The 26,048-nt window shown below is 44.5% G+C and overlaps 1 protein-coding gene and 1 non-coding gene across 2 annotated transcripts in view; one reads left to right on the top strand and one right to left on the bottom strand.

Moving 5' to 3' along the window:
* Positions 1–6,227: 6,227 nt before the first annotated feature.
* The window catches only part of FBXO32 (F-box protein 32), a gene marked incomplete at its 5' end in the record, with an annotated part of 54,868 nt that continues 35,047 nt past the window's right edge, over positions 6,228–26,048 (bottom strand). Inside the window, 5 exon segments of the mRNA NM_001046155.1 lie at positions 6,228–6,737; positions 7,384–7,527; positions 8,563–8,745; positions 15,440–15,624; positions 16,466–16,559. Of these exon segments, the coding sequence (NP_001039620.1) occupies positions 6,648–6,737; positions 7,384–7,527; positions 8,563–8,745; positions 15,440–15,624; positions 16,466–16,559 (696 nt within the window). The 3' untranslated portion in view covers positions 6,228–6,647.
* TRNAR-GCG (transfer RNA arginine (anticodon GCG)) lies at positions 13,007–13,078 on the top strand. The gene has a single exon. It is a non-coding gene; the product is annotated as a tRNA-Arg (tRNA).

The following is a 26,048-nucleotide window of genomic DNA, read 5'->3' as shown; positions in this document are numbered from 1 at the left end:
AGAGGGGCTGGGAAGAGCACTGTAGGAAGGTAGAATGGCCTAAAAGAAGACTGCATAGCATGCGTAGGGAATGGTGAGATTTTGTGATCCTGTTGGGAGTTTTTAAAAAATTCTAATTATTCTCAGGTGCCTTTTATGTCAATTTCTGATGGAGAGTCAGTGTCAAGATCAGGGCATGCTCTAGAGTAAATGTGTCGAGTAAATCAGTCACCCCCGAGTTAGTCACCAGAGCAATCACACATAAGTAACGGGGAACACAGTGCAATTCCTAACCTGATTCTCTCGTTGCTCAGGAAATCATAACTGCTAACATTTATTGAGCTCATATTATGTGCCCAGCTCCAGGCACTTTATAAGTATTAGCTCACTTAACCCTCATAGCCATAAGAAATAGGTTTATTATCAACACAGTTGAGGAAATTGACACAGAGAAGGGTTATGTGACAAAAGCCACACTGCACGTGAGTGCCAGGTCCATGATATAAACCTTGCAGAGGCTGTTTCCCCTTTCTGGGATGCTCGTGCCACCATCTTCTGAAGCCAGCTCTCCTCATCTTTCAACATCACTTCCTCAGATGGCCCATTTCCGCCCCACACCTTGTTATTCTGCACCTTAGTCCCTTCCTTTTTTCCCTTCATAGCACTTATTACAAATTAAATTTGTCCCCTACTTATTTTTTTGTCCCCTACTTGGACAGCAAGGAGATCAAACCAGTCAATCCTAAAGGAAATCAACCCTGAATATTCATTGGAAGGACTGATGCTGAAGCTGAAGCGCCAATACTTTGGCCACCTGATGTGAAGAACTGACTCACTAGAAAAGACCCTGACACTGGGAAAGATTGAGGGCAGGAGGAGAAGGGGATGACAGAAGATGAGATGGTTGGATGGCATCACCAACTCAATGGACATGAGTTTGAGCAAACTCAAGGAGATGGTGAGGGACAGGGTAGCCTGGTGCACTATGGTCCATGGGGTTACATGGAGTTGGATGTGACTGAGTGACTGAACAACAACTTGTTTTTTTCTTTCCCACTAGAATCTAAATTCCATTAAGATATAGACTCCATCTGTCTTGTTCACCATCTTATGCCCAGTACCTTGCACAGAGTCTATCATGCTCAATAGATGTCTGTTGATGAGTAAATTAATACTGACTTTAAAGTTCATTATTCCCTAAGCATTCTATTTTATGAATAGTAAGTAGGAATATCCCATTTAAGCATAATACTGTATTTATGATTCAGGTTGGTACTCAGCAGCAAGCTTAGCTTTCTGTGTATTCCTAGAAAATTTTACAACAATGTTAAGTTTCTGAGAGAAGGAATATAAGCCTCACTTAGCAAAAGGTAAACATACTCAGTTTGATAAAAAACCAACTTGAATTGACATGCACCAAAAATGCACCAGTGTGTGTTGTTGGAAAAACATTTATTGCAATTCAGTGTCAAAAAATTTTACAAAAATATGCCACCGTCTGGTACAAACAACTATAAAAAAATCAGTTCGTCATGCAAGAAGAGAGTGCAAATAATTTATACAGAAGAACTCAGTTCACACAATATTAAATAAACATCTCTGCATGTAATTGGTCTAACCTTATACTTTTAGTTAAAATGTTCAATCCCCTATAGCATTTTTCATTAAAAAAGTACTTGAAAGCTTCTAAGCTTAGGATATGGACTTTCACATACACCTCCTCTAGCCAGGATGATTGGCAGTATCGGCAGAATAAAGATGGTGCCAAGTGTTCTCAAGTGCAGAGCACAGCTTGGCGCCTTCTGTTTAACAGCCTTGTATATCATTAATTAAATAAACATTTCTATACTCAAAGACAGAAAAAGTCATGTTCAAACTCCGGAAGTAATGTTGCAGCAGATGGAGTTTCAAGCCGTTCAGAGTTTTGAAGCAGCCATCCATTTTTGGCCAAATGGAGCAGGGCCTGAATTTTGAGAGATCTCTCAGAAAACTTTGTTTGCTGAGTTCAAGGATACTTTGAAAAACGTCTAGCAACAAAGTCATGAATATCCTGGTCCCTTGCTCCTTGCCGCCTCATGGACTAATCCCCCTTTGCTTGTGAGGTTTAGCAGAAAGTGACCTTCCATTGGTAGAAACTCATTGGGTCTCACAGCAGGTACCAGAGGACCAGGAGATGGAAGGGATGGGGCAAATGTACCTCTTAGTCTAAGGAGAGAGGAAACACCTGCTTGGTTACCATCAGAATCTCAGTTTCTAGAAAGCAATCCAAGTGCTCAGTGGTCATCTGTCTCAGGGGCCACCTTTACAATTAAAACCTGAGTACCTAGAGAAAAATGAATTTGTCAACATAGGCTGCTAACTTTATGGCAAGCAGGTTGTACTCACTAGTATGCCGTACCCACAGCAGAGTCAGAGTTCTATAAAAACGTGAAGAGGTTCCTTAACTTCTCCAGGAAGAATCAGGGGCTTCAAATGTTTTTTTAAAAGTTAGCAGCCAGACGCCTAGCCCTGGACCACCAATGTGAAAGTCTTGAGCGGAATCAGCTCTGGTGTCACGTGTGTCCAGCCACAACAAAAGGTGCTGGGGTAGGGGGCACAAAGTCAAGGCTCACAAAGTCCCAAGTTTACACTCAGGACCACTGCTGAGTACCAGCGGGGTTGAGGCATGCCTCCCAAATATTCTGGACCCACTACCTCATCTGGAAAGGCAGAAGGAATGCCAGACTCCATCATCACTAACCTTCCTCCCAGCACTCAAGTCTAGGAGAGGAGTTTCCTTCCTCTGGAAAACCACAAGACGACTCCTTAACAAAACAGAGAAGAAAGCGTCTACAGAAAACGTGGAGTTGAAAGGAATTACGATCTTGTTTGTTGAAGACATCAAGGGCCCAAGCTATATCAAAGAGCCCCATCTCTGCATTTGCCTAGAGGTTCGGGTGTTTCTGAGGTCTGTTTAAACACTAATAGGATTTTAGGCCAGCATCCAGTCAGAGGGATGGTTCACAGACTCTGAGAGTTGGAAACAGATTAAAACAAAAAAACACAAAAAACAACAGATGTCAACATGGAAAATGATGATAGAGTTTAGTTTAAAAAATTCACACATAAAATTACAGTTAAAAAAATTCACACATAAAATAGTGTTTGCATAGCAAGATGTAATTGCCCTACAGCCTGGCAGAAATATATAAACTCAGGTGCATATTTTATGATAAACATTGTATTGAACACTAAGCATGATATACTGTTGAAATGACTGAACTTCTTGCAAATCACACACTTGTTTAGACAAATCAGATTCCAAGCCCTTTCTCTTCTCCCACATAAAAACAATGGAAACAAGGAGCCTCTGTTAATTGCAAGCCCCCAAACAGTTTTTGAAGAGAGAACTGCAATAAGGTAATCACACTTGTCACCTTCTTTCATCATTGCCAAGTAAAGCCCGTTTTTGCATTGATAGTTTTGCAGTGTAAATCCAGCCCATCTAAAATATCTCCTCTGATCTACTTCAACATAAAATGGATCATGGCTAAACAGAGCTCATCTCACAACTGACCCTTTTCATCTCAAAACTGGAGATGTTTTCACAGTAGTTTCTGCCGCCATCCTCCCACGTGACTGGTCCATCTGCTCAAAGTAACAGTGTTGAGTCATAATGTGATCTACTTTAAAATGTCTGGATCTTGCTATAAATTGAGTCCTACGTAAGCATCACATATTCTCCTTTCCTCAAACGCTGTGCCTTCTTCTCAAGAAACTCTAGGATTGTTGATCAGAAATGTTTGCATTGAAACAAATCATTACACTCGCATGCATCAACTTCTACTGTCCTGGACAAAAACTCTTTCCTTCTCTGGAGGTCCAGATTACTCTCATATGTGACATCAGTTTTGAATCCTCTTTTCCAGAGTTGCGGTGGGATAGGTAGGTACAGCAAAGACAGTAGAGCATTCTATCTTTTCTAGCACTTTCCACTGTCATGTCCCTTCTGGCTTTTTAGGCCAGCAGTTCTGAGACAGAGATTCTTTGTTTTTTGTTTTTTAGGTCAGGTTGTCCTGGGAGGGTTTGCCAAAAGAAATTCTATAGACAATCAGTGCCCAGGGAACAAGCATTTTCTTTTAAATGTTTTGGTTTTACTTATATGAGCAGCTCTGGCCACACTTCAGAGGTACTCTGTGTCACCAGCAGAGATGCTCATACTGCTGTGCTCTTTGTCCACCCACCGCCCCCACCCTTGCACAAACCACAGCATCAAAGACACCCCACTTCTGTTCCTTCCCCTCTCCCTCGCCACCTGCCATTTCCTTCCTTATAATCCTCTTCCAAAGAAAGGGAATCACAAGTATTGGTTTCTTTTTTCTTTTTCCTTAAAAATTTTCCTTGACTCTGTCCACACCACCTCCAGTGATGTCAAAGGAGATGGGGAGAGTTGGGAGTCATGATCTGGGTAAACATTTCAGAAAACTGTAAGCCTGTCCCTTGTGGTAGGGTCGTTTTGCGTAGGTGTTCTTGCTGCCTGGGGCCTGTGGTGTGGTCTTGAGCACCTTGGACAGTCCAAGCGACACTGGTTCCCCAGTTTTGTGCTGACAGTCAAAGCAGGCGACATTTCTGGAACTGTCAACCTGAAGGTGCTGAGGAGTCTCGGTTTACACAGCACGAAGGCGCTGAGAACAAGTTGGGGGGAAGATGTGAAAGGCCATGAACGCCCCAAATTGCCAGAGTCAAAGGTTCCAGAGCCCTCACCGCAACAACAATCTCAGCTCCACTCACATCTTTAAGGAGGCTGAGACCTTGGAGAGAACCTGCCTGAATTAGGGCAGAATGAGCCTTTGATTCCATAGTCTGGACCTGCATTCTCCATGTGATCTTGACTGGGGTGGGTGGGATCCTGTGAGGTGTCACAATGGTTTGTGACCCTCCAAAGCTCAACCTTAACTAACATGATCTTATTCTTTAATATTTACTTTCCCTCAAAATTAAAATACAATTTACCTTTTTCCTCTTAGGGGGGGATGATGATGGAAAAAAGATATTGAGAAACCCATAGGCACAGACCTTGTACAGTGAGAAACATCAACTAGTGGTCAAGCTCTTCTCCAGATACTGGTACTTGGGTTGTGCTTTGAGAGAAGGGCACGAAGGGGCCCCTCATCAGTAGCTGGTCCCTTGGCTTGTTTCTGTACGTTCTTAACCATCTATCCCCATTTCAGGTCACCCCCAATTCAATCCCTAAAAATACACTGTTGCTCAACATACATGTGGACCAAGTTCCTATTTCTGCTTCACTCATTGGCCAAGATCATGGAGGGTGCCCACTTTACGTACAAAAAAAAAGGAAAGTAAATACAATTGCAAAAATATATACACTGTTGTAGAAAAGCAAAGTTCTATAAAAGGTAAAAAACAAAAACATTCCCCACTACCCCCCAGGAATATTGACTCCTTAAGTCCTGAGATTTCCTTCTTCCACATATAACTACCTGTTGGTATTTGTCTAGCAGGTTCCCCTGGGGTTGAACTCAAAGTACCTCCATCCACTCCCTGTCTGGCTAGAACACCAGGCTTTATCAACCTCGTAAGAAGCCCTAGCTCAGGTTGACTAAATTTCGGTGCTGGATGTAAAGAAAACTCATCACCCATCAAGAAGAACAGCAGCTGATATGTAAAACCTGTTCTACAAGTCTTTATCAGGCCTCTGGCTCCAAACAGTCCCCAGAGACAGGCTTATCCATCAAGATACCCTAGGAAGCCCAGACAAGCCAAGAGGTTAAACAGGAATAAGAAAATCTTCATGGCTATTGGGTGACTCGTTCCATTTTTCCTGCAGCAGGATTTCCTCTGGGACTGCTTTTAATTGGCCTTATGTTGCACGAAATAAGCTACAACGTGAAAGGGAAAAAGGCATACGTGCTTTGAGGTTTGTTCTCAAAGAGAAGAAACCCCAAAGAGTGCCCCATTCGTCTAAAAGGGAAGCCTGAAGCATGAGGAAGGATGCCTCCAATCTCTCTTCCTGTTTCACTTTTGATGAAGACACAAAACAGACAGAGGCCGTCTACTGGACCATGCGGTTTGTCAGAGCGAGCGTTGCAGCTTTCCGAGGTAGACTATTGTGCGGTGTCTTCGGAAGATAAGGCCCTATCTACACCCATGTGGGTTTAAGATGAGTGGTGCTTCCATTGCCTTTGCCAAACAAACCCCAAATCAAAACCCAAAGCCCAGGGGTTTCTCACATGTAGTTTTTCTTCTTATTTTTTTTTTTTCTCCCCAACAAATTTTCACATTGTAAACAAAGAGCATTCTATTTTGTATTCGAGTTTTGCCCTCTCTTCCACAACTCTAGGGAACTATCAAGGAGTTGCAGTGAACTTCAAGAGAATTCCATTTTCACCGATGAAATAGAATTCCTGCCTTATAGTCTTGCTGGCAAATTGTTAGGAAAAAAAGTTTATTTACAGGATTTCTGTTTTCCATACCAATTCTAATGAGAAGTCCATATGCTTAAACTTCCAGCCAGCAGCTGTATGTCTCCCCTCCAGTGTCCCTTATCTCAGAAGTTTTGAGCCAATGTTTAACATGTACACTATTTACAAATGAAGTGTCCAAACTCTGGATTCCCAACCATCCAATCATCAGGGGAACCCTTCTGAAGTGCTGTCATGTGCTGGGATTCAGAACTTGAACAAGTTGATAAAGTCCTGGGGTGAAAGTGAAATGGAACAGCTCTCTGGGTTATTGGCTGTGCACGGGTGATCGGTGCCCTGGAAAGGAACATCATGGTTAGGTGGGCATTCTCCCCAGCATCCCATTGGCTTGTGGTACCCTGAGGAATTGCTGCTGCTGCTGTTCAGTCATTCAGTCGTGTCTGACTCTTTCGAGACCCCATGGACTATAGCCCATCAGGCTCCTTTGTCCATGGGATCCTCCAGGCAAGAATACAGGAGTGGGTTGCCATTTCCTTCTCCAGGGGATCTTTCTGACCCAGGGATCGAACTCATGTCTCCTGCATTGGCAGGTGGGTTCTCTACCACTGAGCCCCCAGGGAAGTCCTATCCTAAGGCATTGCCCAACCTCAAAACAACATTCCTCTCTCAAGAACACCCTGTGTTACGCAAAACTAAAGAGTGCTGTATGTGTGTGTGTGTATGTGTGTGTGTGTGTGTACCTGTGCACAGAGAGATGGGGGAGTTTGGGGGTACTGCAGAGAAAGTTGACACAATGGGGTAAAGGAAATGAAAGTCTTTGAAAGTTTCTCTCCCCAGGGCCTGCATCAGTCTTACCTTCACCTTCACCTGGGGGCTACAATAGTGGAAGAGCAGGAAAGCATTTGGCAACATGGTGCGGGTGTCATTGGCTCTTAGGGGCTGGGCTTGGGGGGGGCGTGGCCACCACCTCTGAGACACATACCTTCCAGGAAAGAATGTGGCAGTGTCTGCAGAGCTGAAGGGTGTCTCCATACTGCTCTTTCCGTGGGTAGCATCGTGCAAGTTTAAAATACATCTTCTTCCAATCCAGCTGTCCTTTGTCGGACAAGATTAATCGCTTGCGGATCTAAGTATCAAACATATAAAAGTTGTTCTGAAAAGTTCTGCTCCTGCCCCCTTTCCCCACCTTTTTCATCTATACCCTGATGATAGCCAGGGAAAGAGTAGCAGAGAGATAAAAATGTCGCTTCTGATCGCTACCCAGTGAAAGAAACAATAGCTTTTAACTAGTCTTTAAAAGAAACAGGTGGCTGGTGACATCTTCTGGTGTTGAAAGTTTAGGTGATCTCCATAAACAACTTCAATCTTTTCTCTGCTACAGACTTGAGTGATTATTTCCAGGGAGATGCGGTGACTGTTTGGCACAGTGGCTCTATTTTATATCTAAATATTAGTGGCTTCGTGAACAGACCCTGTTGAACTCACACTTCTATATAAAGAAGTTGGGGGAAAAAAAAAATCTGAGGCAGTGTGTGGAGGGGAAAAAGGCCTAGAACTGGTGTCCGAAGACCCAAATTCAAATCCAAGGCCATTTTCCCCACCTGGAGAGCACGCCACTAATTTGGATATGTCATTTAGCCACTTGTGGCTTCAGTCCCTCCGTCTGTTTAAAGTGGGCATAATATGCTCAGTCACTTAGTCGTATCCGACTTGCTGCAACCCCATGGACTTGCAGCCCGCCAGGCTCCTGTCTGTGGGATTTCCCAGAGAATACTGGAGTGGGGTTGCCATTTCCAACTCCAGGGCTGCCTTTCCCTGGCTTATCAGCATAACATGAAATAACATCAGGAAAATCCTTTAGCTGTAAAATGTCATAAAAATGTAAGTTATTTTGTTATAGAAAAGAAGGGCTATTGCCAATTTATGAATTGTTTTCAGAGCAAGCTATAAAATGGGAACGGGCTAAAAATATAAGTTTTTTTTTTCCTTCTTGAATTACATAAAAGAAATCTCACAAGTATTATTTAGAAACTCCTCGGACTGCTTTCTAGTCAAACTAGGGAGCACCCCAGGGTGGGTTTGAGAAAGATGCCAAGGAAGCTTGGCAGGGTGGCAGGCAGAGTGGGAGAGAAGGAAGGAACGACCGCTGGGCCATACCAACCTGCCGCTCGGAGAAGTGGTACTGGCAGAGCTTCTTCCATAAGAGCCGGTCCTCGCTGAGCACGTGCAGGTCGGGGGCCACCTGGCCCAGGCTGACCAGGTCTCGCCCGTCGCTCAGCCTTTGCATGATATTCAGTTGTAAGCACAAAGGCAGGTCTGTGAAGGTGAGGCCCTTGAAGGCAGGCTGCAAGGAGAAGGACGGTGTTGAGTTACAGGGCGGAGAGCAGCCAGGCACCAGGCGACACCCTCCAAGGATGCAGCTGTCCCCTTGCCCTCCAGCCTCAAGCTGGTTTATTGATCAGAGCAGCCATTCTCCCTGCCCTGAGTACAAGACAGGACCCATGACCGAGATGCACAAAGAACAGCCTGGAGCAGCTCCGGCCAATGGTGCCAGAGAAATTTTCCTAAGTTGCACAAAACTTTATGCTTAAAAAAAAGTAGTTGACATACACTATCCTGTTAGTTTCAGGTGAACTACAGAGTGATTTGATATTTACATATGTTATGAAATGACCATCTAGTAAGTCTAGTAACTGTGTGTCCCCATATAAAGCTATTACAACATGATTGACCATATTCCTTATACTACAGCCCCAGTGGCTCATTTGTTTTATAACTGGAGGCTTGTACCTCTTAATTTCCTTCACTGATTTACACTTTTACTGTGAAGTGCTAAGTTGCTTCAGTTGCTTTGCAACTCTAAGGACTATAGCTCACCAGGCTCTTCTGTCCATGAGATTCTCAAGGCAAGAATACTGGAGTGGGTTGCCATACCCTTCTCCAGGGATGCAACCTGAATCTCTAATATCTCCTGCATTGGCAGCTGGGTTCATTACCACTAGCACTGCCTGGAAAGATTCTCCTAATAGCAAGAGTTGGATTCCTGTGCTTTTCTCAATTACAATAGTCCTGAAGGACTCACTACCCTGGCAGGGCACCCCCCAGCCTCAGATCTCATGGCCTGCCTCCTTGTGACCACCGATCCTCCAAAACAGGCTTTCTCACTGGCCCCCAAACACTGCACACAAGGCTGTCGCTCTGTCCAGGCCTCTGCTCGTCTATAAGTGACTCTTCTCAGATCAAGTTCAAATTTGTGCATGCCAAGTCCCTTCAGTCGTGTCCAATTCTTTGCGACCCTATAGACTGTAGCCCACTAGGCTCCTCTGTCCATGGGGATTCTCTGGGCAAGAATACTGAAGTAGGTTGCCATGCTCTCCTCCTCCAGGGGACCTTCCCAACCCAGGGATCAAACCTGTGTCTCTTAAGTCTACCTGCACTGGCAGTTTTTTTTTTTTTTTTAACCAGTAGCCCACCTGGGAAGCCCCTGTTCAAACTCACCTCCTCTGAAAACTGCTTTTGTGTCTCCCTCAAGTCTTAGGCACGTCATCTTCCTAGAATTCCTATGATCTCTTTCAGACACCACCGTCTTTTTTGGCTGCACCAAGGGGCATGCATGATCTTAGTTTCCTGACCAGGGATGGAACCCAAGCCCCCTACACTGGGAATGTGGAGTCTTAACCACTGGAACACCAAGGAAATCCCATCTTTCAGACCCCGTCTCCAAAAAAAAGCTTAATGGAAAATTCCTGCTAGGATATAAGCTCCACAGAGGCAGAAATTTTTGTGTTCTTTCATTGCTATGTCTAGAAGAGTCTAGAAGTGTGTTAGCATATAGTAGGCACTCAATAAATATTTGTGGAATGATGAAAATAAAATAATTAAACAGGTAAAAACAACCACAAGAGAAAGACTCTGTACTTGTGTGTGTGTGTGTGTGTGTGTGTGTGTGTGTGTGTGTATACATGTATGCACACTTTCGGAAGGGCTGGTCAAGAATCTTTCAGCCTAAAGATCCATCTGTTCAGGCATCTCTATTGAACCTTAGGCTCCATGGAACATTTTGAAAACTACTTATCTGTGGAGAACACACTGGCAATTAATTGTGAGCTTCTCCAGAAGCTTCTTCTATTATATCCTTGCATTTATATTTAAGTCCTTTATTGTTTAAATTTGGATGAGCTTATGTTAGCCTATCCAGACCTAGATCCTTGAAGCCAAGGTCTAAGCTTGTAACGCCTGCAGACTAGTCTAGCATAAAAACCCTCTTCTGGCGCTAGAGTTGCTGCAGGGTGAGAGACCCAGAAACATAAGCAAATCATTGGAGAACAAAGGTTAAATGCCACCAAGGAGACAAGCACCAAGTGCTATGGGAACTATCTGTACAGAAGATACTCAGTAGTACTTGTTGCTATTTCTTGAACAGCAACTAGCTTCTGCCATCTGGATAAGAAGTCAGCACAAATCGCTCGAGACCAAGACTGTGGTTCTGTGTCCTTCCCATGCTAGTCCTGGGTGAGCTCTTGAACTTGAAATAGTGACATTTTTAGCTCAGTGTTCTATCACCTCTGGAGGTCACAAGAGGGGAAAAACACACACACACTCACAAACAGGATGAAGAAACCTTTCCTTAGCTCAGGGGAAAATATCCTGGGAATGGGTATTGAGTTCTCTCCTTGAAATTTTAGCTAACTAAACTCTGTACGAGGCATGTCAAGGCTGGAACACATAGGATTCCAAGGGGACACACAGTGTCAGCGATCCCTGCCTCTTCACCCTGCCGTGTCTTTGCAAAGCAGGACAGGCATGTAGAGGGAAGGTGGGCAGTCACAGGGTGCCTTGGGATGCTGGATGATGGAGAAGAACAGGAGGTGGCGTGGGAGGACCATGGGATGGAGAAGCAGCAGCTCGAGATCCCGTGGGAAATCTGGGTCTCAATTTCTGTACGTCTGGTAAAGAAACTGCCTGCAATGCAGGAGACACAGGTTCAATCCCTGGGTGGGGAAGATCCCCTGGAGAAGGGAATAGCAACCCACTCCATGGCCTGGAGAATTCCATGGACGGAGGAGCCTGGCAGGCTATATAGTCCACGGGGTTGCAAAGGGTTGGACACGACTGAGCGACTAACACTTCCTTTCATACTTCCTTCGTGTCCAAAATGAGCAGGCTTAGAAGTCTCTGAGGATCCCCTCCAGCTCCAACCATCTCAGACTTGGAGTAGCATCAGCCTCCTAACCCATCAGAAGTGTCTCTGACTTGACAATTTATACTGTTCAGGCTGCTGGGCTGAACTTTCAACTGTTTGCAGAATTCAGGACTTTGCTGGACTGCAGAAGGTCCTAGACCCATTTGTCATTTATCATCTGTGGCTGATCATATGAGCCAATAAAACTGCCATGAGATGTTCTTTTTGTTTCCAGCACTTCAAAGCATCTACTTTTTTGGTTAAAACTCCCAGGCCAATTATTACATGAACTCCTATTAAAGTCCACTTGGCAAATTCACTCTCAAATTTTCAAACCTGAACTTTTCCAAAATCCTAGCCCAGACCCCATGCTGAGCCTTTACTCCTGATAAATGATTAACTGCTTGTGTACCTTCTTCTATTTGAATATAAACATATTAAAGAAAAAGAAGTCACTCTTGCTCCCCCTATCAAGTATTTGGCTAAAAATCCTTTTATATTCACCCTGCCTTCCCTGCCCCACTACGCTTCCAAACTCTGTCTTGCTCACAGCGCACTGTGATTCTGTGATTCCCCCCTGCGCCCCCCGGCCCCAAACCAGTTCTCTTCATTTTTCTCCCTTTTATTATTTATTATATTAATTATTTTGCCAATAAAAATTGGCTCCATAGAATGAGATAGGAAATTCTGAAAGAAAACAAGATTATGTGCTGGGGAGATACTGATAGAACTTTGACAAACAGAAAACAATGACTGTAAATGTCACCTTAACATTTTCATGTAATAACATACTTCTCTTTGGTCCAAACTGTTAAAAAGTTTTAAAATACAGTCCACACTGAAGTAATTAAGTCCCTTGGGCTTCCCTGGTGGCTCAGATGGTAAAGATTCTGCCTGCAATGCAGGAGACCTGGGTTTGATCCCTGAGTCAGGAAAAGCCTCTGGAGAAGGGAATGGCAACCCACTCCAATATTCTTGCCTGGGAACTACATGAACAGAGGAGCCTGGTGGGTTACAGTCCTTGGGGCCACAGAGTCGGACACAACTGAGCAACTAAATTTTTTTCTGCCCACCGTCACTTTCTCTCTCTCTCTCTCTGTCCATTTTTCTTTCCTCTGAAGACGTGGGCATTTCTGTGAAAAGCACTTCAGAGCTCCGTGGGTTCCCAGCACTGCTATCAAAATAATGTAGCTCAGAGCCATGGAGGGTTAGGAAGGAGGGCCTGAGGGAGCAGAGACTGATGGGTATCTTAAGCTTCTGCAGACAGGCCTGGGTTCAGCCCACATCTTATTGGTGGGGAGGCCCCGGCCAGATTATTCTTAACCGCTCAGTCTGATTTTTCTCATGAGACCATGTCTGGAAGTACTGAGCACAGCGGCCAGTTAATATTAATTTTATAATCACCCCTCCTTACAATTAGGCTTCCCTGGTGGCTCAGACGGTAAAGCGTCTGCCTGCGATGCAGGAGACCCGGGTTCGATTCCTGGGTTGGGAAGATCCCCTGGAGAAGGAAATGGCAATCTACTCCAGCACTCTTGCCTGGAAAATCCCATGGATGGAGGAGCCTGATAGGCTACAGTCCATGGGGTTGCAAAGAGTCGGACACGACTGACCGACTTCACTTTCACTTTGCTTACAATTAGTCACTAGACGAGTTAATTAATACATTAGAGGACTTTGAAGAGTGCCACAGAGTGAGCCCCTCATAACAATAATAATAGCTGACGCATTTACAATACTACATGTCAGGCTCTGCTCTAAGTGCTTTCTATGTATTAACTTATTAAATCTCATACCAGGACTATGAGATAGGCATGATTGCTCCTATTTCCCAAATGAGAAAAGTGAGGCACAGAGATGTTGAATATCTATCCCCAGATCTTGCAGTTGGTAAATTTTCATCCTCATCTGTATACAGGGCAGTATTTCGTGACTGTATTCCTCTGAACACTGAGCAAGTTCTTTAGGTAGGTGTAGGGAGGAGAGTTGCCTTCAGTCACTCATTCATTCAACTAATGTCTACTGACTGCCATCTGCTTTGGTCCAGGGACAGGAAACAGAGCAGGGAACTAGAGGTACTGTCCTTTCTTTGCGGAGTTTATAAGCCAGTGGATGAATATACGTATCAGATAATTTCAGTTCATCATAGCGGCTCTGAGGACAGTAAGATGACAGAGGCTTCAAAAGACTGGATGGTCAGAAGCAGCAGCTATCTTCAAAGCCCCAAGGTAGGACCAAGCTGAGAATAGCTTGGCCTGGCTGGGGTGCCATGAGCAGAGGGGAGACTGAGATGAATTTCAGGGTCTGATCCATCCTGTGTGAGATTTCATCGGATTTAAAAGGTTTGCAAAAAGCTGAATCACTGAATACATAGTTGGAAGAAAGCTGGATTGAAAAAATTTTGGAAACCACTGATGCTAAAAAGCTTTGCCATTTTAGGAATAAGAAGCTCAGGGTTCTGACCTCAGCTCTGGCCTGACTGCTGTGTTACTTGGGAAAATCACTGGGCTTCTCTGATCCCTCCTCGCCCCTCACTCCATGAAGGGTAAAGCAACTACAATGGGTACCTCCCATGAGAGTCTGTAGATAAACTAAGGAGGGCTTTAGGGAGAGCAGACACATGAAAGTGGGCAGATGTGGCCAAAGGAGGGGGCAGCTCCTGTGAGGGAAAGAGAGAACAGAGGCAAGTTCTGGGCAAGCGGGACCGTCTAAACGGGTGTTCCAAGTTATTGGAGGGAAGATGCCCTTGAGGCTAATGGGATTTGCTCATTTATATAATTGACTAGGTATCACTGGTATCTATGTAGTGTGTGTGTGTACGTGTGTAGTGTAGCCTATGTAATTCTAAGGAAGTCATAGAACTCTGAGGTTTCTAATTATTCCCTCTGTTTCTGAGTTAAAAAAAACCCAAGACACAGAGAGGTTATTAACTATAAAGTCAAGGACACTGAATTTTGCAAGCTTCATACAGTGAAACACTTAAAAGAGGTCAAAGAAGTTTTTTTTTTTTTTTATGTTTCATTCTCAAGAGACGAGGCAGAACCTAACTTATCAGGCTGGATCCCAGAACCACTTAAAACAGCCGTGGTGAGTGATTAGATAAGTCAGCCAAGTGCTACGTGAGCGGCCTAAGTGTGTCTGTCCATTAGGGAGCCTTGAGAGATTACACCAACATCTTTCTCACATTTTTCGTGTGTCTTGGTCCTTCTGCTCACTCTCAAGAGGACAAGAGCAAGGGGGCCAGCTTATGTTTTACAAGACAGAAGAAACTACTGGTAGTAGTTTAGCTGGAAATGTGGGGGGTTTGGTTGATTTGTGTGCCTTGAGTGAGACTTGCCCATCTCTTTCCCCACCTGTATGTTTACAGTCTTTACTCAAAGGCTTCCTTTCCTTCCAGTTAATAACTGGAACTAGAGTTTTAAAAGGCTGGTACCATCAGTTCTCCAAGCCACCGCCGTCATAGCTTCTTTGTATTCCAGGCAGCATCTTAAAGCTATAAACGAACTTGTACTTTAAGAGGAAACGGGCAGAAATCTCCAGATCCCACTGAAGATTTCAGTGGTATAGCCAACATCTGATCCAAAGGTCAAGTTTCCAGTTTTTCCCACCTTTCCATTGGTTGTCATCCTCCATGTGCTTTGATCCTGCTCTGCCAAGTTCTTCCCACCCTCCCTTTATCAGAAAGTCCCCAGCCCACCCTCAGCACCCAAGATACAGTACCCGAGCAGAGCCATCTAGGCTCTTCCATCACCAGAGCGGGTTTAAAGTCCTGGTGAGGCTGCCCAGCATCTCGACAGAGGAACTGACTGCAGAGGGGCCTTTCCTGCTGGGAGGAAGCTGGGGGGTCCCTGCTTACCCTGGTGATTTGGATGTTATTCAGCTGCTGCTGCCAGTGCAGGATCGTCTCCATCCGATACACCCACATGTTGATGTTCCCCACCAGCACAGACTTGCCGACTCTTTGGACCAGGGTACATAAGGATGTGTAGAGGGTCTGCAGGAGCTCCCTTATTAGTCTAATGTTTTGCTGGTCTTCAAGGACTTGAGTGTGGGGAGAAAAACAGTAGGAAGAGTTTATAAGACTAGAACACGCCATAATTTTACAAGTGGTCCTTTCTTCTGCTCTATTGTGCTCGTGTTACCGGGTACACCCCCAGGGGATATGGTCTTCTTTCTCACTGGTGTTTATTCTACACTTGCCTAAGCTTCTGCACTCGAGGGTATGGGGTAGAGTTTCCATTATCTAGGTCCCTCTTTGTTCTCTTCTCTCCATTTTCCACAAAGACTGTTTCTCTTTTCACTGGTCCCGCCAGCACCATGGGCTCACCTGATCTGAAAGCAGTGTCTCTTGCCCAGCAGTGATGTGTCTTTCAGATGATCAGTGGTAGAAGCATGGGTCTAGGGGTCAGGAACTTGGATTCCCATCCAGTCTGGCTGCCTCTTTGTGTGATTGTGGATAAACCACTCTTTCTCTCATGTATACAATGAGTCAGTTGAGCCAGAGACGTCCAGTTTTTTCTAGCTCAGAGAGTCTGTGAATCTATCCTGCCTTGCACCCTGCTCACTTTTCTAGGAATGTGGAATCTAGAGGTTTGGTAGCCAAGGTTGGGACGTGTGCCTCCACTGAGAAGCCTGAGAGGCAGAGAGCAGGACAAATGGATGATTCCAATACGACAGGATGGTCATCGTCCCATCCTTTGTCATGCGCACGAATGGCCCTCCTTTCTCAACTGGAATCTGGCACCCATGAAATGCATCTGGAGTCATTCATTTCCATCCACTCACATTCCCTTAAATCCAGTGACACGTCCACTGCATTGGAAAATCCATCTGCCCAGCCCCAGACCTATAAAAGGGGGTGAGAGAGTGGGAAAGAGCTCACCTTTCAGTACCACTTTTTCCAAAATGTTCATGAAGTTCTTCTGGGCAATGCCACTCAGGGATGTGAGCTGTGACTTTGCTATCAGTTCCAACAGCTGTGGATAAAAATAGAAGTTGCCAGGCTTAGACTACAGAGATATTTTTCTCCTCTAATCTTCACTTTTGAGTCACGTGACACATAGATATGGATTGACGGGGAGAGATAAATGGCAGACAGGGCCACAATGCAATAAAAAGCAGATGCTCTGAGTGAAAGACAAATGGGGGTAATCTAAAACCTCGGCATCAGGTTGAATATTTAATTGCTTTTTTTCTTTTAAATATAAAGAGCTTGGCATCAGTCAGGGCTAATTCATTCTACTTGTCCTACTTCAACAAGTGAAGCTGAGGTTTTCCAAGGGGAACAAAACCTCCCATGACCCGTGATGTTGGAGTTCTATATAATCACTCCCAGAGGGAGTTCTACCTGGACTTGAACTTCTCCCCACGGGCTGGGACTGCTCTCAAGGCACCAAAAAGCTCAAGTTCAGCAGTGATGTGCACTTTTCAAGGAAGTGGCAATTCTTATCCAGATATCTCCTGCTTATGCAGTGCTCAATAAACATGTCCATTAATTAGAATCTTTCATCACGCTTAACTCTCTGTAGAAAGATGCCAATGCATGACTGAATCCCTTTGCTGTCCCCCTGAAACTATCACAATATTGTTAACTGGCTATGTGTGTGCATGTGTGCCAAGTTGCTTCAGTCGTGTCTGACTCTTTGGTGACTCTATGGACTGTAGCCCACCAGGCTCCTCTGTTGACGGGATGCTCCAGGCAGGAATACTGGAGTGGGTTGTCATGCCCTTTTCCAGGGGATCTTCCTGACCTAGGGATTAAACACACATCTCCTGTGGCTCTTGCATTGCAAGCAGATTCTTTACCACTGAGCTACTGGAGAAGCCCCCTAATTGGCTATACTCCAATATAAAATGAAAAAAACAATATATGATATAGTAAAATTCTAATAAAAACTTGTAGAGTGAAAAAAAGAAAGAAGCTAATAACAGGAAAAGAGACCTTCAGGAATATATAGTGTATACATATCTTTCTACCTAGAGGTTAGGATCCTTGTAGTTCTTAAAATTATGTGCAAGTCTTGTTTTGACTACTTATTAGCTCTGTGACTCTGGGAAACTTCCTGAATTTCTTAGTGCCCCAAGTTTCTTCATCTGTACTTGTAATACTAGAGTCTTCAAGATTGGTGAGTGTTAAATGAGGAAACACACATAAAGCCATTAGCAGAGCACTTGGCATAAATTAGGTAGAAAATAGAGGTTGGTTGGTTTATTGTGGGAGTATGGTCCATTCCCCCCACCCATGTTATCACTAAACAAAAAGAAATAAAGATAATAATTTAAGTTGGTGCACCCTTAGCATAATCATTCTTTTTCCCTCAAAAGTAAAATTCTTACAGATATGGCAAGATTTTTCTTTTTTAATCAAAAATGTTGTCATTGAAAAAAATGAAAATTTAGACTGAAATGGGGTCTTAGTGATCATACAGTTCAACCCAGTTAACAAATGAGCAAAATGAGGCCCAAGAGACTAAACTTCACCAACTACACCACAAAGAGTGAAAGGGATCAGCAGGATCTTCTTAACACACTTCATGCTTTCACAGTTATTGAACAAAAGAGGTTGATATAAACGGAAAGTAATTAACTGCACCCGGAACCCCACCAGGCAAAGGAAAACTGACTAGTCTCACAGCCAGTCAATTAGATGTAGAGAACCAAGATTCCCCTTTATGTTAAAGCTTGAGTCTCTGCTCCTAGGAAACTTTCCAAAGAAGCTTCATCTCCTGGGCCAGGCCCCAGCCCAACTTCACTTCAGGTCAGTAATCACCAAATATGACACTGTACTGGGTACTGGAATCCAGGCTGAGGGAACTAGCAAAGTGACATTTAAAAAATTGGGCTGTAGAGAAGAATTGAAACTTTTGGATCAAAGCCCCAGGCAATTCAAAGAACCTCTGTTTCCAAGGCATTTGTTTAAAAAGTTTTGTCCCCATGAAGCTCCTTAGGAGCCTGTTGAACCACGCACAGACTTTTAATTTCCTGAAAATAATTTTGCTCGAAGTTAAAAATATGCTCGGGCCACCTGATGCTAAGAGCCAACTCATTGGAAAAGACCCTGATCATGGGAAAGACTGAAGGCAAAAGGAGAGGAGGGCGGCAGAGGATGAGATGGTTGGATGGCATCACTGACTCAACGGACATGAACTTGGGTGAACTCCACGAGGTGGTGAGGGAGGCCTGGTGTGCTGTAGTCCACGAGGTCATAAAGAGTCAGACACGACTTGGTGACTGAACAACAACAACCACAAGACCCCCAATCCTTCCCTGCCTGGCTTAGGTATATCTCACACATGCTGGGAGAGATGCCGTCTTTGGGCTGGGGAGGATGGTGAAGAAAGGATGGTTTGCTGAGATCAGTACTGGGGATCCAAGGTTGGGTGTCAGGAACTGACCAAATGCCCATGAGGAGAGGAAAGAAGTCAACACATCAGCAGAGGCCATGTCCCCGGGGGGGTGACCAGACTGGATGTCCTCTGCATGTCCAGCTCAGCTCTGTCACCAGCCAACACGTGACAGTCGAGAGAGGGGTGAAAAATGGCACAAAGGACTGGCCAAACTTTTCGTTTATCTCCCTGACCAACAACAAGATCCAGAAGGCCAAGACCACAGCCTATTAATACCCTGAGCCTCACATGACCAGCACAAAGCAAGATGAAAGAAAACAACAGTCTTGAGGTGGCTCTGGGAAGGGCAGTCGGCTGTGAGCCATGACTCATCACGGGGTAGGAGGTGGGGTAGGCAGAACTCTGCCTGAAATCCATCCAAAAGCCCCATTCCATGTGACTGCCATCTCACGAGGGCGTCAGCTTCAATCTTGTCTAAAATTGCACCAATCCCAAGAACACAAAAATTCTCAAGGCTATGACTGTGCATTTGAGGGGAAACAAGAAAAACCCTTTAGCCTGACTGAGATGATCTTTGACTAAGGAAGAGCAGCAAGACAGAGTAGCAAAAACCAGTCAATTGGCAGAAGAATAACATGTCAACCACCCTCTGTTTATTCCTATGTCAAAAGAAAGTCCTTCCTTTCACCACCAGGCAGCCTCGGGGTCACGAGAGAACCCTGGAACAGGAGGAGACCGGACGCTCTAGCTGGGTGACCTTTGCAGCTGTCAATCACTTAGCAAGTGTTTCTGTGTGTCAATTCTGTTCTAATGTTGTGGTAGGTGACATGGATTAAGACACACGATCCCTAGACTCAGGGGGGTTACCGCCTAGTCTGTGATGTAAGTCATTTTACTTTCCAGAACCTCAGTTTCTTCATTTCTGAAGTGGACATTAAAAAAAAAAAAGGCTACCTGGGACTTCCCTGGTGGCCCAGCGGTTAAGAATCTGCCTGCCAATGTAGGGGACACGGGTTCGATCCCTGGTTCAGGAAGATCCCACATGCCTCAGAGCAACTAAACCCATGTGCCACAACTACTGAAGCCCGGGAGCCTAGAGCCTGTGCTCTGCAACAAGGGAAGCTACTGCAGTGAGAAGCCTGCAGACTGCAACTAGAGAGCAGCCCCACTTTCCGCAACTAGAGAAAGCTTGTATGCAGCAATGAAGACCCAGTGCAACCAAAAGTAAATAAACAACTTAAAAAAAAAGACTACCTACTTCACAGGCTGTAATGAGAATTACGTGAGATCAGTATATAGAAACCAAATACAGGGCATCATTACAATAAGGTATTATTTCTTTCCCTTCCAAATCCCAATCTTTTAGTGAAGTTTTAAGTTGATATCAAGGGTTATCATTTCCATAAAGCTTTTTCTGTAAAGGGCTAGATAGTAAGTATTTTTGCCTTTGAGAGCCATAAAGTCTCTATTGCAACTACTTAACTCAGCAATGGTAGTACAAAAGCAGCCCAGGACAGTATGTATATGAACAGGTGTGTCTGTGTTCCAATAAAACTTTATTTATAAAAACAGACATGGGGGGCAGATTCAGCTCTTGGGCTACAGTCTGTCAATTTCTGATAGAGTATAGAATTTGATATATATATTTATCACAGAGTTCAAGAGTGAGGGCTCTAGAGCCAAACTGCCGGCCTCCATTTCCCTAGCTTTAAAATGTACACGGTAACAGTACCTGCTTTAGAATTGTTGTGAAGATTAAATGCATCCATAAAGCACTTAGAACAATGCCTGATACCAAAAATATACTCAATAAATTACTATCATTTGTTTCTTATCATAGCACAGAGAATATTACTAGGTAAAATTATTGCCAGGGAAGGCGTAGTGAATTAGTAGGGTAAAGTACAGCTGGTTTAAAGACTTTTAGAATTGTTGTATTTCAACTTTATATATTATCAACCAAATGCTTAAATTCTTTCAAATTCTCATATTCCTTTCTGTCATTTTTATTATAGTTCTGATACATTTAATAGCTTCTTGTCTGATGATAAAAGTTAACGTTGATACATTCTATGACTCACCTAGGTGCATCTACCATGAAGTCTCATTTTGTAAACACTAACAGGTGGTTGCCAAATGCCAGTGACTGTGCTCACTACTTTACATGTGTGATCTTATTTCACCTTCAACGGCAACCCAATGAAGTGGGTTCTCCACTAGTCAAAAGAGGACTGTGGCCCGGAGAAACTATGCAACTCATCCAAAGACATACAGCTGTAGCAAGTGGAGGAGCCAGGACTTGGGCCCAGATATGTCTAACAGAGAACATATTTATTTATTTATTTATTTTAACTTTTTGGCTATGCCAGGTGGCATGTGGGAATCTTAGTTCCCCAACCAGGGACTGAACCTGTGCCTCTTGCAGTGGAAGCGCTGAGTCTTAACCACTGGATTGCCAGTGAAGTCCTGAGAACAGGTTTTTCTGATAGTTTAAGGGCTTCAGTTTCTCAAGGCTAATCAAATTTGCATCTAGGGCCAAACTTTAAAAATAGTAGTAATATCATGTATTGCTATGTTCTAGGAAACAGAGTCTGAAAACCTTATATCAATATTACCCTGTGATAGGTAATCAGCTTGTAACATTAAGGAAGAAATAATATCCAGAAAGGGTTAATAAAATGTTTGTGTGTGTGTGTGTGTGAGTTGCTCTGTCATGTCCGACTCTTTATGACCCCATGGACAGTAGCCCGCCAGGCTTCTCCATCCATGTGATTCTCCAGGCAAGAATACTGGAGTGGGTTGCCACGTCCTTCTTGAAACAACACATTTGTGTGTGTGTTAGTTGCTCAGTCGTGATGAGGCAATGTGTGTGTGTGAGAAAGTTGCTCAGTTGTGTCTGACTCTTTGTGACCCCATGGACTATACAGTCCATGGAATTCTCCAGGCAAGAATACTGGAGTGGGTAGCCTTTCCCTTCTCCAGGGGATCTTCCCAACCCAGGAATCAAACCGGAGTCTCCTGCATTGCAGGTGGATTCTTTACCAACTGAGCTATCAGGGAAGCCAATAGCTTTAGGTAAATCACGTAGGTCTTTCCACATCAGTATAATTCTACAGATCCAGAACCAGTACTGTATGAAACTGGTAGCAAGGAGGACAGAATTGATTAATTTTACTTGTGTCAAGGGAGCTGTGTGCCTAGGGGTGTAGAGCTGTATCTAGCAATTTATTTACCAAGATGACTTAGCCAGTTGGATTCTTTGCCTCTGGCCACAAGAGAAAAAGAAGAGGAAAACGGACTATTTGCAAATGGCTGTTTGTTTTCTGCTGGGCAAATTTTAGTCCAGGTGCCAGTAATTTGTGGCTGTGTTTAAAGAGAGGCGGGGGTGTGGTGGGGGTGAGAAGAGGGTTCTAATTCCAGGCTATCATTACTGTGGGACTGCCTGGGGATCCAGTAAGATCCTCAGTGACTAGCTGTGCAGTAACAGGACCGGTTCTGGGCTCCCGGAGGAAGGGCTGGTGGTCACCGCGTGCCGAAACCACATCCTGCCCTTCGGCTTTGACTCATGCTACTCTTAGACACACTGAGAAGAAAAATCTAGTTGCAAGCAACATCCTACAGCCAATCTCGGAACGGATGCCAACCACAGCTTGAAGGGGTGTGTGGAAGATGAATGGGCAGAAAAGAGACTGCCCTCATATCTCACTTTGCCCGCAGAAAAAGTAGGTTTCTATCGTCTCTTCCGTTTGGTTCATCACAGCATTCAGACTTTTTTTTTTTAGCATTCAGACTTTTAAAAATAAATTTGCTTGAGTCACTTCTCTGCTCGAAACCCTCAAATGCCTTCCCTTGGCCCTTAGAAAAAAAATTAGCCTCCTGACCATGACTAGCTAGGTCCTCCCTGACCTGGTCTTCACTCCCTGTCCAGCCTCATTGCACCCAGTCCTTCCCCAGCTGACTCCGCTCTGGCTCCACAGCCCGCCTCTGGTTCCCCGAACCACCTTCTAGCTTATTCCCACCTCTCAGGCTTTGTCCCGGGCACATCTTCATGGGAAGCTCCATTCAGGTTTCGGCTTCAATGTTGCCTGCTGAGAGCTCAGAGAGCCCTTTCTGGACTCTCCTAGATCTTACTATGGTTTCATTGTTCTTCATCATTTCATTTGTACATGTCTGAAATGATCTTGTTTACTTGCTTGCTGACTGTCTAATTGGAATAGAAACCTCAAGACAGAAAGGGTTGTTTTGTTTACCACTCTACCCCACCCCAACCTGCTGGAGAAGACTCCTGAGCATCCCTTGGATGGCAAGGAGATCAAACCAGTCAATCCTAAAGAAAATCAACCCTGAATATTCATTGGAAGGACTGATACTGAAGTTCCAAAACTTTGCCACCTGATATGAAGAGTTGACTCATTGGAAAAGACCTTAATGCTAGGAAGGATTGAGGGCAAAAGGAGAAGAGGGCAACAGAGGATGAGACGGTTGGATGGCATCACTGACTCAATGGACATGAGTTTGAGCAAATGCATGGAGATAGTGAAGGACAGGGAAGCCTGGGGTGCTATAGTTCATCGGGTCACAGGAAGTTGGACACGACTTAGTGACTGAACAACAACAACTAACCCCACCGGGCACATGGCAGGCACTCAACTGTATATATATATTTAACACATCTGTCTTTAGACTCAAGGAGTAGTATAGCTAGAGGGGCCCTGGATGACAGTTTATGCATATTCCCTCCTGCTTTAGAAAAGGGGCTCAGGGGGGGTCAAATGACATGATCAACAGTAGATGGTATGGACTGTCAGGCTGGTATTCATATGGGGTCTTTTCCCAGACTGATACATCACTTTTAATGCAAACACATCATTAACACTTACCAGGAAGGCAAGCAGCTGAGATTTAAAGGAATACCAGGCAACTGGGGCTTCAGAAGCACAAACAGAAAGAGCAGCTACTTGCCTTGTTGGTTCGAGGTTAGCTATGCAGCATGCATACCCAAACATACTCTGTCTTGCATAGAATATTGTTAAAAATGTAATTCATCCCTAAATTTCTCTTTTCCCTATGACAGTAGGCTCTGAGGTTTAAAGGACATTCATGTCCGGTTAGAAAACATGCCAAAGGATTCTCAAAGGTAGGAAAAAACTTTAAGAAGCTTGGAGAAGCCCCTGCCCTTTCTCCCATGCTCAGTACCCAAGCTGGGTGCCCATAGGAAAATTATGTCTTCTGCAATAAACCTTTGGTTATATCAGGCAGTACCTCTGTGTACTTGCAAGACCCTTATTTATTCAATGGACAACCTAGATTAGAACCTGGAAAGTTTTGTCCTGACTTTGAGCCTGAACACTGACAGGTTGGAAGAGGGAGCATTTTGGCTACATTAATAATCTCCAGGCATGTCAAGACTGGGTAAATATTATTTGCAAGTGAAACATCTCTCTAACTGAGGGCCAAGTTTATACAAATCAATTGTATTCTCAGCCGAGAGCAACTTGCCTCTCTGTCTTCTATCCATCCCAGAAAATTCTGAACTTAGAGTGATGCCCTGTTCCCTGTATTGACCTGAGCACCTCTGTTTGCCACAACGAGTCTGCTGAAATCAGGCTCCCTGTCTATGCAGCCTCTTTACCCCCACCCTAGCATTGAACCAGGCTCATTGTCACACTGCCCTTGACTCTCCTTTTCTCTTTTTCCCATCTCCAGTTTGGGGCTCATGCCATTTGTCTCTGCAAAGCCTTCTACTGTCTCTCCACCTGGCCAAATCCTGGCCTTCCTTCAAGGAAGGAGACTCTCAGGTTCAACCTCTTCCAAGAATCCACCTCCAGTGTTTCTCCATCTCCAAAGTGGGATGCAAAAGAAAATCAGGTAGGAAAATCATAAAAAAGTCAATCTCTATATTTTATTTCATCTTGAATTTCTATTTTCATATATTTTCTAATGCCTAATTACCACCCTAAAGATGACAATAGTTATAGCAGCAATGGATGTACTGGGCACTGTTCAAAGGCATTTCAAGGGATTAAATTCAGTTTAATTTTGTAGCAATAGGATAGTAGGTACCATTATTAGCACCTTTTAGAGGTATATGGGGCTTCCCATGTGGCTCAGCGGATAAAGAATCCACCTGCAATGCAGGAGATGCAGGAGACGTGGGTTCACTCCCTGGGTTGGGAAAATCCCCAGGAGGAAGGCATGGCAATCCACTCCAGTATTCTTGCCAGGAGAATCCCATGAACAGAGGAGCTTGGTGGGCTATAGTCCACAGGGGAGCAGAGAATTGGATATGACTGAAGCAACTGAGCACGCATGTATGCGTCTGTGTATGATTTACAAGTGAATTTATGAATATATATAAATTGAGAATACGTGCACTGTCAGTTGTCCGTGGTCAAAAACACCACTATTCTGGTCTTCCAGCCTTCCTCCATTTTTGGGGGCGCCCCCACTTCGGTGGGTACCCCCTACTTCTGCAAGTATTCTGTTACTTTTGTCATTGTGTGGGCACCCCCACTTCTTCAGGTAGCCCCCTACTTCTGCATGTACTCATCCAATTCCGTGGTCATACCCTCAAGGCCTGTGAGTGTCCCCCACTTCTTAGGGCACCTAGAAATTGCACGATCTCCTTGCCTAAATGCTTAGGATGACTGAGAAAGCTAGGAATCCTGAGATGCAGCACTGCTTGGTAAAATCGCCAGCACCCTCATCAGCAGTCACCTTAAGCTTAGCTCGGGACCCTCAGTGCTAATACCCTACGGGTGGATTCTCCCAGTTCCTAACCACTTCTGCCCTCATTTTCAAATGGGCTTAGGGCTCTGCTCCTTTGATTTTATTGCCATTGGGAGGGCTGGCCTCCTTCCCTCCATCTCGGTTTCTCAGTCTCGAAGGAAGAAGACACCACCAGTTTTAAGACCCAGGGGGCAAGACTCGAACTTTAAGCAAAGGAAGGCTGTGCACCACCAGATTAATCCAAGGTCACTTGGGCAGAGGGACCCAGTGCAGGGCCCAGCTGCCCGCACACATCATGACCCATCAGGGGCTTGGCAACAGCACGCCCTTTAATTGAAGGCATTGGGTTTAAATTTGAGTCATTATCGTGCCATATTTCAGCCTTCCGTT

Source organism: Bos taurus, chromosome 14, assembly GCF_002263795.3.
Source record: "Bos taurus isolate L1 Dominette 01449 registration number 42190680 breed Hereford chromosome 14, ARS-UCD2.0, whole genome shotgun sequence".
NCBI lineage: Eukaryota > Metazoa > Chordata > Mammalia > Artiodactyla > Bovidae > Bos > Bos taurus.
The sequence above is the reverse complement of the archived record's forward strand: the minus strand, read 5'-3'. Positions and strand labels throughout refer to the sequence as shown.